The 13,967-nt window shown below is 37.5% G+C and overlaps 1 protein-coding gene across 1 annotated transcript; it reads right to left on the reverse strand.

Annotated features, from left to right (window-relative positions):
* Window positions 1-675: 675 nt before the first annotated feature.
* LOC141783577 (protein LBH-like) lies at window positions 676-11,511 on the reverse strand. The gene is made up of 4 exons (XM_074660959.1): window positions 11,317-11,511; window positions 5,909-5,987; window positions 5,173-5,341; window positions 676-1,758 (listed from the first exon to the last, which is right to left on the reverse strand). The coding sequence occupies exons 2-4, from the start codon at window positions 5,984-5,986 to the stop codon at window positions 1,688-1,690; spliced, it is 318 nt and encodes a 105-aa protein (XP_074517060.1). The 5' UTR covers window position 5,987; window positions 11,317-11,511; the 3' UTR covers window positions 676-1,687.
* Window positions 11,512-13,967: the final 2,456 nt, after the last annotated feature.

Raw genomic sequence — 13,967 nt, forward strand, 5'->3', positions numbered from 1 at the left:
CTGGATTAACGATAGCGATTATCCAACAAACCGTGTGTGTGTTTGTGCTACGTTAGCATCTGTAGCTCTGCTGGTAGCTTCGTGCTCACCGTAGTCACACAGCGCGGCGTCACTTCAGCGAGTTTCCGACAGACCGTGTGTGTGTTGTCGGTGGCGTTCTAGCTGTGAACGTAGGTGTAGCAGACAGTGTGTGTACACTTTATTTTTATTTGTCGGTGAATAAATGCTACTAGGCTACAACTCCTCAAGACCCGAGCCAACTTCCTGTATCTGTAATGCCGTCTCAGACTCTCTTAAGGTGGATCAGCTTTTCTCCTTTAAGTGACGAGTTTTCTCAGCTTTTTAATTAATAATTAACATTTCTCCATAGCGTTAATCGGTTAAAATGCTTAATGTCGGATAACGGTTAAACGGTTAATTATAAACATCCCTAATAGACATGTGTATAAAACAAATGTTTGCATAACAAGAGATGAATGTGTACAAACTTTACAATCCAAACATACGTCAGATTGCATTGAAGTCTATGAGATCTTCTGTCTTCTTTCCTCTGAAAGGGAAGTACCCGTATGTGTCGGTCTGATGTATAAGAGACAAAGAATCTCAACCAATCAGAGTTAACCTTCCTCTTTCCTTCAACCACCACAAACAACAGGGACAATAAATTAAAGAGCGTTTTAAGAATTTTGAAAAGGTTTATTACTTGTGCAATAATTTAGGCTTCCAGTATTTTAAAAAATATCATGTCTGTGACAAACGACACACGTCTAAAATATACTGGTTATCATTTACTTCTGTAACAAAATGGACTGCCTTTAAACTCCTGTGAACATATTGCTCCATTAAAGTAAAACACGACTACATTCCCTTTAACACCTACTGTATGAAGACAACATATCGTATAATATAGTAAAGAATGTGTCGTAAATAACATCGAGTAAAGTGATGAAGGCTTTCTTAATTAATCAAATACTGCTCTTTAAAACATCGTAGCTATTAGTACAAAGTGAATAGTGACACCAAGCATCACCAAAACTACAGCAGTCAGCACTTTAACATATACAGTGATGTAATTTACATCTAGAGTTAAAAACTGTGCACAAAATACAGTAGCTACCATCAGTAGTAGTAGTAGTAGTAATATGGCACACATGAGCTAAACAGCATTTAGAAACATCTGTCCAGATCAGATGGGCATCTGGACGGCGAGGGACTTGGAGCCAAAGAGAGAGAGGACGTTTAATTTATCAAATTAAAATTACTAAAGCTGGAAAACAACAGTCGTATTACACGGGGAAACCCTCGGAGATTAAGCGTTTAAATCCTGACATTAAAAACACACCTGCTGCCAGGCAGAGAAGAAAATCACCAAAAGGCAAACTAGACTTGATCCCTTCAATCATCTTTATAAGCTTAAATGATGTGTCAGAACAACCGCCTTCATTAGAAGAAGAAGAGGCGTAAACAAAAACACCTTCTGAAGATTTATTTACGAAGGTGGCGACAGGACTCTGGCTCCAAGCCCGTGAAGCTGGGGTTTGGGAATCTGTTTTTTTTCTAGCCTCTCTAATCTCCGTGATCTTTTCTATCAATGCAAACGTGCTCTTCTACTGGACTCTATTTCATTCATCCATTATCTGGACACACTCACAGTAACTGTGGGTTACGCAAGAGGAGGAGACTTTGTTCAGTTGGAGTCCTTCATCTCCGCCCCTGAAGCCTCTTCGTCAACGCCGACATTCGATTCAACGTCCTCATCTGGGAAAAAAAACATGCAGATGTTGCAGATTACCCCCCTAAATATTTCAACAGTATATAAAGCTGAGTTTGAACCCCTGGTAACAAGGGCGGTCAATCGATTAAAATATTTAATAGCGATTAATCACACATTTTTTATCTGTTCAAAATGTACCTTAAAGGCAGATTTGTCAAGTATTTAATACTCTTATCAACATGGGAGTGGACAAATAAGCTGCTTTATGCAAATGTATGTATATATTTATTATTGTAAATTAATTAACACACAAAACAATAATAGATATTGTCCAGAAACCCTCACAGGTACTGCATTTACCATAAAACAATATGCTCAAATTATAACATGGCAAACTGCAGCCCAACAGGCAACAACAGCTGTCAGTGTGTCAGTGTGCTGACTTGACTATGACTTGCCCCAAACTGCATGTGATTATATTAAAGTGGGCATGTCTGTAAAGGGGAGACTCGTGAGTACCCATAGAACCCATTTACATTCACACATCTGGAGGTCAGAGGTCAAGGGACCCCTTTGAAAATGGCCATGACAGTTTTTCCTCGCCAAAATTTAGCCTAACTTTGGAGCGTTATTTAACCTCCTTCCTGACAAGCTAGTATGACATGATTGGTACCAATGGATTCATCAAGATTTATAGTATCTTGTCTCTAGCTTTAAAAAAAACAAATCGCAAATTGCGTTAATGTGTTAAAGAAATTTATCGAGTTAACTTTGACAGCCCTAGTAGAAAAATAAACAAAATAAAAGCTATCTAGAGACGATGTACACTTCAAATGTCTGAACTCAACTGGACTCATATTCTCTAACAGCTTTGTTGGCCACAAACACCAAATGTTTTATATCATCATGTGATGAAAGCTGCTGTTCAGCTGCATTTCACAATGTCAACTTGTTCTCAGAAGCAGCGTGACGCTGATAAAGTCAAAGGAAAGAGACGCCCAGCGGCGGTCAGATGCAGATCCACACTATCGATTTATTTTTATACAGCCCAATATCACAAATCATAAATGTGCTTCAGGGGGCTTTAAAATCTTTACAGGATACAACACCCTCTGTCCTTTGTGACCCTCACAGCGGATAAGAAACACCCTTTTGCAGAGTAACAACTCAAAGAAAGTACAACATAGAGGTGAAAATGAGTTCCCTGTAATGATTCACATTTATCCTGAGTTGTGTGACTTCCTGTTTAGGAGACGGATGATGAGACCGACTCCATATCGCAGCTCATTTTTCAACTCAGTGATGCATATCATCAGATTTCTGTGCCGCAGTCGATCACTTTACATTCGTCCTCTCGTTCAGGTGAGAACGACTGCTGCAAACTGCGTCATTAGCATAAAGAACTACAGGAAGTCGTGACAGGAAATAACCTTTTATGGGTTTAAAGAGACGGATGTTATTTCTGATCGTGTTTGGAGACACTCAGAGGACAGATGTTTTCACGACTGTATGAACACAGCCGGTGGTGCAAAGTAACTAAATATGTTTACTCATGTGCTGTACTTAAGTATCATTTTGATGTATTTGAATATTTACATTTTTATGGTACTTTATACTCCACTGCAATTATTTCATGGCTATAGTTACTAGTTACTTTACAGATTATGAACTTACATAAAAAACACATGATAAGCTTATAAAATAAATATTTTTTTTAACATTAAACCAGTGACTCCAAACATGTTTGGCTTGTGATCTCTTTAAAAGTCAGTCTATAGTCGGGGCTCCTTCAGTGGTGGATGAAGTACCTGAAAGTTACACTTATGTAAAAGTACAGATATCTAACCAGAAAAGGATTTTAGTAGAAGTTTTACTGTATTTAAGTATCAAAAGTATTTATCTGATATTAAATGTACTTAAGTATTGAAAGTAAAAGTAGTAAACGCTGTTAATAAAAAAGCAAGCAAGTCAGAATTTTGAGATTTATGAAGTTTATGGGGCGATCACACATGCAAAAAAGTTATATTTGCTTCCAGCTAACTTCCTTTCTACACGAGTGAAAGTGCGAAAATACTTTTGCTTCCGGTTGCAAAGCAAATTCACATCTTTGCATTCAAAATGCAGTTCGCTTTGGTGAACTTTCAGTTCGAAAATCACCTCGGCAGGCGATAGTTACTCGCTTGCATTCACTCATGTGTGACCGTGCCCTTTATTATTCCTCTTAACATGAACAACGCTACATTACACTTGAAGAAAAACAAGGTCTCCACAACTTCAAGGATTTAACGAGCAAAATCCAGTTTTTCCTTCCCTCGTAGTCGCTAGTAGCATGTAGCATGATCTGACATGCAGCTTGTCTGAACTTGAGCGGAAATCTAAACTTAACTACGGCTTTGAGAGCACTTTGTTTGTCCATCACATGAATAATGTAACTCACAAGCTCGGACCACTGATTCGCCAAACCTGCTTGCGTGCAATAGTAACGAGTAACGAAGATGCTTCGGGGAAAAGTATCAGAGTAAATGTACTAGTGCTGACCAATAACTCGTATTTTCATCATCATCACGATATGAACATATGCGATAAACACATCGCAAAAGACAGAAAAATTATTTTATTTAGGTATGGTTAACAAAACCCGGTATTAATCAGGCCCCGGGGTTAAAGACCGTATTTATTATCACGCTGCAGCCTCCTCCTGCTCTGGGTCATATTAACATTTTAGATTGTTTCCAGTGAGATATTATAGAGTTCATATAGTGACTTTGTTGTTGTAAACATTACTGTTGCTGCTCTAGGAACAACATTTAGCCTAGTTATATTTAAAATATTCTATTTTAATCCGGTTCTGAATTTAAAGACAACCAGGCTGACATCAGTATCGCTAATATGCACACTTCAATATTTCAAGTCATATCGTCATTGAAATATTGACCAATGATATTGCACAATGCAGGTTTTCCTCATGTCGTGCAGGCCTAAAAAGTACACATTTTATTTATGAAATGTAGTGGAGTAAAAGTGAAAATTGACAGAAGTATAAACACTAAAGTAAAGCACAGATATTCCCAAAAAATACTTAAGTACTGTTACAAAGTATTATTACACCACTGGGCTCCTTGTCATGTTTCAGATGTCTGAGTTGTTATCAGTTCCACCTCTAAACTCCTCACATGGTTTAATTTAAATAACTGTTCCAGATCCAAAGAGGTAAAATGATCCAATATTTCAATATATTTCACAAAGAAAAAGCCCCAAAAAATAAATACAAATGTGTTTATCAGATCGTTGTAGTTTCTTCCTTCCCCTCCCATTAATCATCTGATCGGAATACTTCTTCTACTTTTAACTTTTGTTTCAGTTACTTGTAGTTGGCCAGTTTAAATCTAAATGAGCCAAATAACAAAAGGGAAACCAGGTTTTCCGCTGTGACCTCTGACCCTCCTCCTCCTCCTCACCTGCAGTTTGTCCGCCTGCACTCGGCCTCTCAGTTTCGGGAGAGCTCGGCTCGTCCGGCGGCCAGCGGAGCTCGCCGCTCTCCACCTCGGCGGCGTCTATCGGCTCCACCACGATGGAGGGAAGCCTCTTGGACAGCTTCGGATACCTTTCATGGGTATCTGGGAAGATCTGTTGGAAGCTTATGTAAGGTTTAACTGGAGGGTCAAAATATCTGTGGAATTACTCACAGCACATGAGAAAGAACAACAATGCGGTAAAAATGGGATTAGGAAAACTGTGTGTGTCAGATAAAAGATTAACAGCTGGACTTCACTGGTTTGTTACTTTGATGTTCAAACGCTTGTGATGCTATCTTTCCTATTTTCTAATTATATTCTATCTAATTATTGTTGGTCAAACAAAGAGAGTCCCTTTCAATAGAATTTAACATAAGAATTTAACAAACAAAACATCTCACCAGCGCTATAAGATAATAAAGCATGAATGATGACTCTTTACATATAATGGTGATACATTATGTTTACAAAATAAAGCGTATAGTAGTAGATGATAAATCACTCAGCTGGATAAGACACACACCGTTTGCTCTCACAGCAGAGTCCAACTAATGACCTTCGTCACGCCAACCCACATTTCACTCTTGCTCATCCCTCCTGTGACTCACCACAGTGTGTGTTTTCTACTCCAGTAACACAGGACTGGTTTGAAACCATCAAAACACAACCAGAAGGATACGGAGCCCTGATCTGCTCCTGCTCCACCCCCGCTGAAGTCCTCCGTCCCGGGCTCCAGAGATTTCATCACCTCGGTCATCCTGGAGGGAAACACATGCTGATGATCACCAATCAATAAACTGTCTGTACTCTGATACCGTTGGATTACTGACTCAAAAAGTTGCACTCGAACACACCGCAAGACTACAGCCGACGGCCAACTACAACACGTGCTCTGCGCCTGCGTGAGATTTAATAACTCTCCACACCATCAGGTGGCGGTAGTCTGTATTCGTCATTCAAAAAAGGAAACAGGAAGACCGAGGACGGCGGATATACAAGCCGTCGTTATGATACGTCCATAAAACAAAGCAGCTTCTGCCGACCATTTTCACACCACTCTCACTCACCACTTTGCTTCATTCCAGACGGCCATGTCGTTGTGAAAATATCCGTGTGTTGGAATAATCAGATGAGATGAAGATGAAAAATGAGAAGAGCCTTCTCGTGCACTGATTCATTAAACATGGACAGATTCACAGAATCGGCCCAAAAACCTCCGTCACGGGCAGACTAGAGCCGGGACACACCAAAAAAACTAGGCCGACAGACGTTCACCGACAGACCCAAACTGTCCAACATCCGACTGTCGACTCGGTGTTTCAGGACCTTTAAACAGATTTTTTTGGCCACTTGGGGGCAGCAGAAACAATTTGTTAATTCAACATTGATATATAATCACTTTTTTTGAACTTGTTAGCAAACAGTTGCTTATTTAGTCGTGTTTGTGTCCATCTGATCAATGTAAGTCCAATAATCTCTCTCTTTTAGCTCTGCTTTTGGTCTCTACCAGTAGGCAACATCCGGGTCTGAAAAGTGAAGTCAATGCTGAAGTGCCTTAAACCTGCATGCTTTCTAACAGCCAGCAGGGGGCGACTCGTCTGGTTGAAAAAAGAAGTCTGATTGTATAGAAGTCAATGAGAAAATGAGCCTACTTCTCTCTTGATTTATTACCTCAGTAAACATTGTAAACATGAGTTTATGCTCTCAATCGCTAGTTTCAAGTCTTCTTCAATACAGCATGATGTTCATTTAGTAAATTATGGTCCCATTTAGAGTCAAATAGACCATAAAGCAGGGGATGCTTTAGGGCGGGGCTACCTTGTGATTGACAGGTCGCTGCCACGGCGTTGTCCGGTCTGGGAGTTGTCCGTGTTTTCGTCTTACAACTTTAACCCTTTCACAGTGTGTTTTCAGTTCATGAAAGTTAATTATAACCTTTTTGGTCACTTAAAAATGTCTTATTCAGCGTTCAGTTGTACTTAGCTCCACCCTCTCGTCACTTCTGGTTGCAAAAAAACAAGATGGCGTCGGCCAAAATGCCAAACTCAAGGCTTCAAAACTGTAGTCCACAAACCAATGGGTGACGTCACGATGACTACGTCCACTTCTTATATAGAGTCTCTGGTCTCCACCAACTCCTGATGGAAATATCTGTCTCGTTAGCTGTTAAATGCTCCACTATGTTCACCAGCTAGTCTCTAACTGTGCCTGTTTGCTGCTGTACAGTGGCTTTTTAAAGCTGTTTCTCTGAAAACGACGCCATGAGAGCTGTGAGAGTGAACCAGAACAGTAACGTTGTGGGCCGGACAGATAAACAGTGAGCTGAAACTCACTATAAAGCTCCGTAAAGCCGAGGAGCTGCTGTTTCAGCTGATAATTCTCTGTAGATTCAACACTACAAGCGAACACTTAATAATTTAGATTAAAGCTGCTTTAACTAATGCCACAATGTGACATCATGGCGTCCCTGGCCTCATCCATTATTTTCTTATATCGGAACACGTAATCATCCATTATCACGTACTTTAAACCTGCGATTACTGCCTCTTTAAACACCAGCCGGCAGCGCCAGCCTTCAGCTCACTAGACTTTAACATGTGACAAGTTATCAGAAACACCACTTTCCATACAATCAGACCGGCAGTTGCTGTTGCCATGGGGACGAGCGATTGAGATTGTATGCCTCTGATTGTCTGAGTAGTGCACTTTGCCTGAGCGCACAAGCGAAGCCCGAGAACTGATTTGGGGGGGTATTCATGTGTGCACCGTTACGCAGCAATTACCGCCGTCAGGACTGGGGTCGGCGGCGGCGGCGTTGTTGTTGTGGTGATGAGACTTCTCTGTGAAACCTGGCTTCTGTACCCTTCATCATGAGCAGCGCTGAGACAATACGGCCTCTATTCGCCATCAGAGGCTGGTATTGTTCCTCTGTGCGGTCACTACGGACGGTCTCATGAAGGTAGCGGCCTGGAGAGGAGGAGGCCCTGCGGAGCTCTGCACATGATTCCTCTCTGATCTGAAGTGCATCCACTGAGGCGTAACAGACACACGAATTTAAATGTTGATGCCAGGCGTGACTGTCATGCTTTATTTTCTCTCTCTCTCTTTCCAGCTGAATAATAATAATGTGTTATTTGAGCCATTAGGTCTGAACAAGGTTATCCATGTGTTAATGTCTGCAGGAAGCCGCTTCACTTCTGCTTCAGCAGAGAAATTAAATGTTAAGACTCTTTAGCTGGTTTCAACTGGTGGTTCAAATGATGCATTTTAAAGTATGTAATAATAAATATTAAAGGTCTTGAGTTGAATTGAACTCTTCATGAAAAACTAAGCTTTTACACTGGAGCCCTGTTTTATTTTGCATTTTATTTGTGTTAAAGTAAATGCCACTTGAGGGAAGATTTCTTGGTCCTTGACTTCAAAATGTACTTTAAAGTGAGATTTGTCAAGTATTTAACACTCTTATCAACATGGGAGTGGACAAATATGCTACTTTATGTAAATGTATGTACATATTTATTATTGGAAATCAGTTACCAACACAAAACAATGACAAATATTGTCCAGAAACATGAATAAATATGCTCAAATCATAACATGGCAAACTGCAGCCCAACAGTCAACAACAGCTGTCAGTGTGTCAGTGTGCTGACTTCACTATGACTTGGCCCAAACTGCATGTGATTATCAGAAAGTGGACATGTCTGTAAAGGGGAGACTCGTGGGTACCCATAGAACCCATTTACATTCACACATCTGGAGGTCAGAGGTCAAGGGACCCCTTTGAAAATGTCCGTGACAGTTTTTCCTCGCCAAAATTTAGCGTACGTTTGGAGCGTTATTTAGCCTCCTTCACTACAAGCTAGTATGACATGGTAGGTACCGATGGATTCAATAGGTTTTCTTGTTATTAACAACATTGCTCTGTAGCGTACTAGTGGTCAAAACCTCCACTGGGCACCATTAAAAGTACATTGTGTAGGATTTGGTGCCATCTAGTGGTGAGGTTGCAGATTGCAACCAACTGACTACCCTTCCACTCACTCCTCCCTTTCCAAGACTGTGGTAACATGAGCCGCCGAGTGCATTTATTTGACAATTAATTGCTAAAAAACAAATATCAAACGGTCATCAGTTACTTCTCTGTTGATTGACTAATTGCACTTGTCATTATTCTTTATTAAAGGTCCTATATCGTGCTCATTTTCAGGTTCATACTTGTATTTTGTGTTTCTACTAGAACATGTTTACATGCTTTAATGTTCAAAAAAACTTTATTTCTCTCATACTGTCTGTCTGAATATACCTGTATTTACCCTCTGTCTGAAACACTCCGTTTTAGTGCATTGCAACGGAATTGCGTTGCTAGGCAACAGCTTGGGTCCATGTTTACTTCCTGTCAGCTGATGTTATTCACATACACTGCAACAGGAAATAAACTGGGACACATTTAGAATGTTTACATTCAAAACCGTGTGATGATCTATATATATTGTATATTTGTGACATCACAAATGGACAGAAATCCTAACGGCTTGTTTCAAACGCACAATTTCTGAATTTAGTCAGTGTGTATTTCTCCGTATATTGAGCGTTTTGATAATTTAACAGTATTTATAAAGCCACTTAAACCTGCTTTATAATATAAAAGACATGAAAATCTCACTTTTTACAATATAGGACCTTTAATATCTTTTGTGTATATATTTTCAAAAACGTAAGCTGCAGAAGAACTTTAATAATTTATTAAAATATAACAAAGTCTTTATAAGTTAGAGCTGAAATGATTAGTCGATTAATGGATTAGTCAAACGACAGAATATTAATCAACTAGTATGATAATAGATTTATTGAAAGTCCTTTTTTTTAACCAAATTTCAGTTTCTTAATGTGATGATTTGCTAGTTTTCTTTGTCTTATTGATAATAATCTGAATATTTCTTTGGTTTTGTGGCTGTTGGTCAAATGAAACAAAACATTTGAAGACATCCTGTTGGGTTTCAAGACATTTTCTGATTTCACAGACTAATAAATAACAGCCAGATTAATTGATAATGAAAACAATCGTCAGTCGCAGCCAACTGTACAAGCCAAAAACCCACAGAAGCACCTTGATGTACTGCAGCATCACACACTGGAGTTTTTGAAGCCAGATACTTGCACCTACTTAAAAATTGTTTTAATTAAATCTCCAGGAAATTCTTCTTTTGCAGCCTCATTTCCATTTCTACTGTTTGCTTCTCAGATGAAAGATGTGCATCTGGTGTGACCTCACGGATTAAAAATTCCTCCTCTTCTTCTGTCTGTCCATCATCAGATTCATCACGATGGAGTCGGTCCAGTTAAAGGAGCAGCAGCTTCCACAACAATAAATCCACTATTTTCATATTTTGCAGGGATATCGATAGAATGACCGCTCTACTCTCTACTCTCCTCTTCTATTATCTCTCCAGCTGCACTTCAAACATCTATTATTTCACATTTCTGCTGCTAAATCAGAGCCAGCAGCACCACCACCTCCTCAAAATGCAGCTTCCTCAGATAAACCCAGTAAGTTTTTTTTACAGCCCAAGGACATGAAATAAAAAATCCAATCCATGCCCAAATATAGTGATACTCTTCTTTACTCACCACACAGCCTTTCTGTAATGCTCCACTGCTCTGTTTTTCTTTCATTTCTCATGTTGTTTGTTGCCCCAGTTCACATTTCCTGTTCTATTTTTGTATTCAAATGGCACAGAAACTTAAGTTTTTTTTATATTATACATCATATTTGTGATTAATGTGATTTACCTGCATGGCACACACACACAACAGGTAGTACTATTAATAGATTTTTAAATAGCAGTGTATAAAACACAGCTACACCTACACTTAATACAGGCTGCTTTCTTTCTCCCACACAATGAGCACCAGCAGTGCAGAAAAAAAACACATCTGAAGCAGCTTTTATGATTTTTTTTCTAAATCTAAATTATTAAACTCATCATTTAGTTTAATAAAAACAAATAAAAGCAGATTTGAGTGATTGATTGTGTTTCCAGAGTGGTTGTTATAATAATAGTGATAATAAAAAGCTGTCCTTACCTGTCTGTGGGCTGATCCAGTGTCTCAGAGCAGGAAGGTCTCAGTCCTCCGCTGCTTCATCACACTGATGCTGCTGCTGCTGATGAGGATGAGGATGAGGATGATGATGGTGATGATGATGATGATGATGATGTTGTGGGCGACAGGCGGCTCGAGGCTCCCGGTGAAGTTGCCGCTCGGATTGAACGAATCGTTCTGAGACTGCGCAGTGGAGCCGGACCGGTGCTGCGTTCAGGAACTGTCGGGAACGGTGTGATTACTAATAAGAGCAAGGTGTTGTGTGTAGTCAGTGGTGGAAGAAGTACTCAGATATCTGTTACTTTAGTAAAAGTAGTAATACCACAGAGTACTCAAGTAAACAAAAGTATTAACATCAAAATTTAATTTAAATACCAAAAGTAAATGTACTGATTTTGCAGAAATGGCCCATTTCAGAATCATATATATTATATTATTGGATTATAATTATTTAATGCATTCATGTGTACATCACATTAATATTTTAGCTGGTAAAGGTGGAGCTCATTTTTATTATGTATATACTGCTGGGTAGCTTAATCTGTAATAATACATAATAAATGATCAGTTGATTTGTGTTAATAATATAAATCTGCAAAGTAGCTAGTAATTAAATCTATAAAATACTGTAAATGTAGTGGAGTAAAAAGTGCAATATTTTCCTCTGAACTGTACATTAATATTACATTTAAAATTGTATAAATACATTTAATATATATATATACACACACACACATAACATCATAATTTATTAGTTTATCATATTTTGTATTATTTATCTGAATCTGGAAAGTAACTAAAATCTAAAGTTATCAAATAAATGTAGTGCAGTCAAAAATATTACGAGCAGCACCTTAAGGCATCACTTAATTGAAAAGGACTCGGGGAGCAGCTGTTGATGATTTCATAATTAGCTAATGTTGTTAACAGTTAGCTGATTTTATCAGGTAAAATTGTCATATTTTCTACTCTAAAACTTGAACTTAAAGACACACGAAGATGTTTTCTATTTCTATAAGCCTGTTTTATGCGTTGACACTTAAGTAAAGTTAGTTAAAGGTTTTGTAATGCTAATTATCAAACAGCAAACAATGAAATATGCTTCTGCTTGTAGCTAACTTTAATCAAGCTAGCATTTATTTTATCCCAAGAACACAGTTATAGTAAATATATACTTGTGATCTGTCTCCCTCTAGTGTGTAAATATATGTATTAATGCTTTTTATGACAGTGTGTTGAATCCAGTAATGTAACGTTAAATCATCCATATTTTTAGCAAATACTTGATTGTTTTGCCTTTTTCTGGTAAAACAGAATAATAATCAGCCTTTCAGCATTTTGTATTTGAGTAAAAGTAGCAATACCACAGTGTAATAGTACTCTGGTATAAGTACATATAATATATATATATATATATATATATATATATATATAATATAAGTACAGGTACAAGAGAGTATCAACATCAAAATACACTTTAAATACCAAAAGTAAAAGTACTCATTTTGCAGAATGGCCCATTTCAGAATAATATATATTATTTAATTATGATTATTATATTTTAATATTGCAGTTGGTGAGTGTGGGTCTAAATTTAAAATCTTTATATATATTTTATATCACTTTATATACTGCTGGGTAGCTTGAGGATTTCTCCTGAGGATCAGTAAAGTCTTATTGATGTAATAACATCATCATTTATTTGTTTATTATATTTAGTATTATTAATCTGAATCTGTAAAGCAGTAACTAAAATTATAAAATAAATGTTGTGGAGTAAAAAGTGCAATATTTTCCTCTGAACTGTAGTGGAGCAGGAGTATAATGTATTAGAAAATGGAAAAACTCAAATAAAGTAGAATACTAGTACCTCAAAATTGTATTTAAGCACAGTAAGTGGTGGAAGAAATACTCAAATATTTTACTTAAGTAAATGTAGTAATACAGCAATGTAAAAATACTCTGTTACAAGTAAAAGTCCTGCATTAAAAAATATACTTAAGTAAAATTAGCAATACCACAGTGCAGAAATACTCATGTCCTGCATTCAGAAAGTTACTCAAGTAAAAGTACAAAAGTATGAGCATCAAAATATACTTAAAGTACCAAAAGTAAAAGTACTCATTATGCAGAATGGTCCATTTCAGAATCATATATATTATATTATTGGATTATAATTATTGATGCATTCATGTGTACATCACTTTAATATTACAGTTGCTAAAGGTGGAGCTAATTTATATTATTTATATACTGTTGGGTAGTTTAATCTATAATAATATATCATAATTTATCAGTATTCTGTATTAATAGTATAAATCTGTTAAGTGACTAGTAATTAAACTTATCAAATACATGTAGTGGTGTAAAAAATACAACATTTGTTCCTCAAATTTGTACTTTTGTACAGTACTTGAGTAAATATACTTTACTGGAATTTGACCTATTTCAGTAAATCAAATGGAATCAAAACAGAATAAACAGGAAAAAGCAGGAACTGGAGCAACATAACAGTCATCATCAGCTTCAACCACAGGTTTACTTATAATAATATTTATTTATTTATTGTTTTTATAACTTTTTCAAACACGATGCATCAGAGGCGCAGTAATCAAATAAAACCCCAGAGATCA

Source organism: Sebastes fasciatus, chromosome 15 (genome assembly GCF_043250625.1).
Source record: "Sebastes fasciatus isolate fSebFas1 chromosome 15, fSebFas1.pri, whole genome shotgun sequence".
Taxonomy (NCBI): domain Eukaryota; kingdom Metazoa; phylum Chordata; class Actinopteri; order Perciformes; family Sebastidae; genus Sebastes; species Sebastes fasciatus.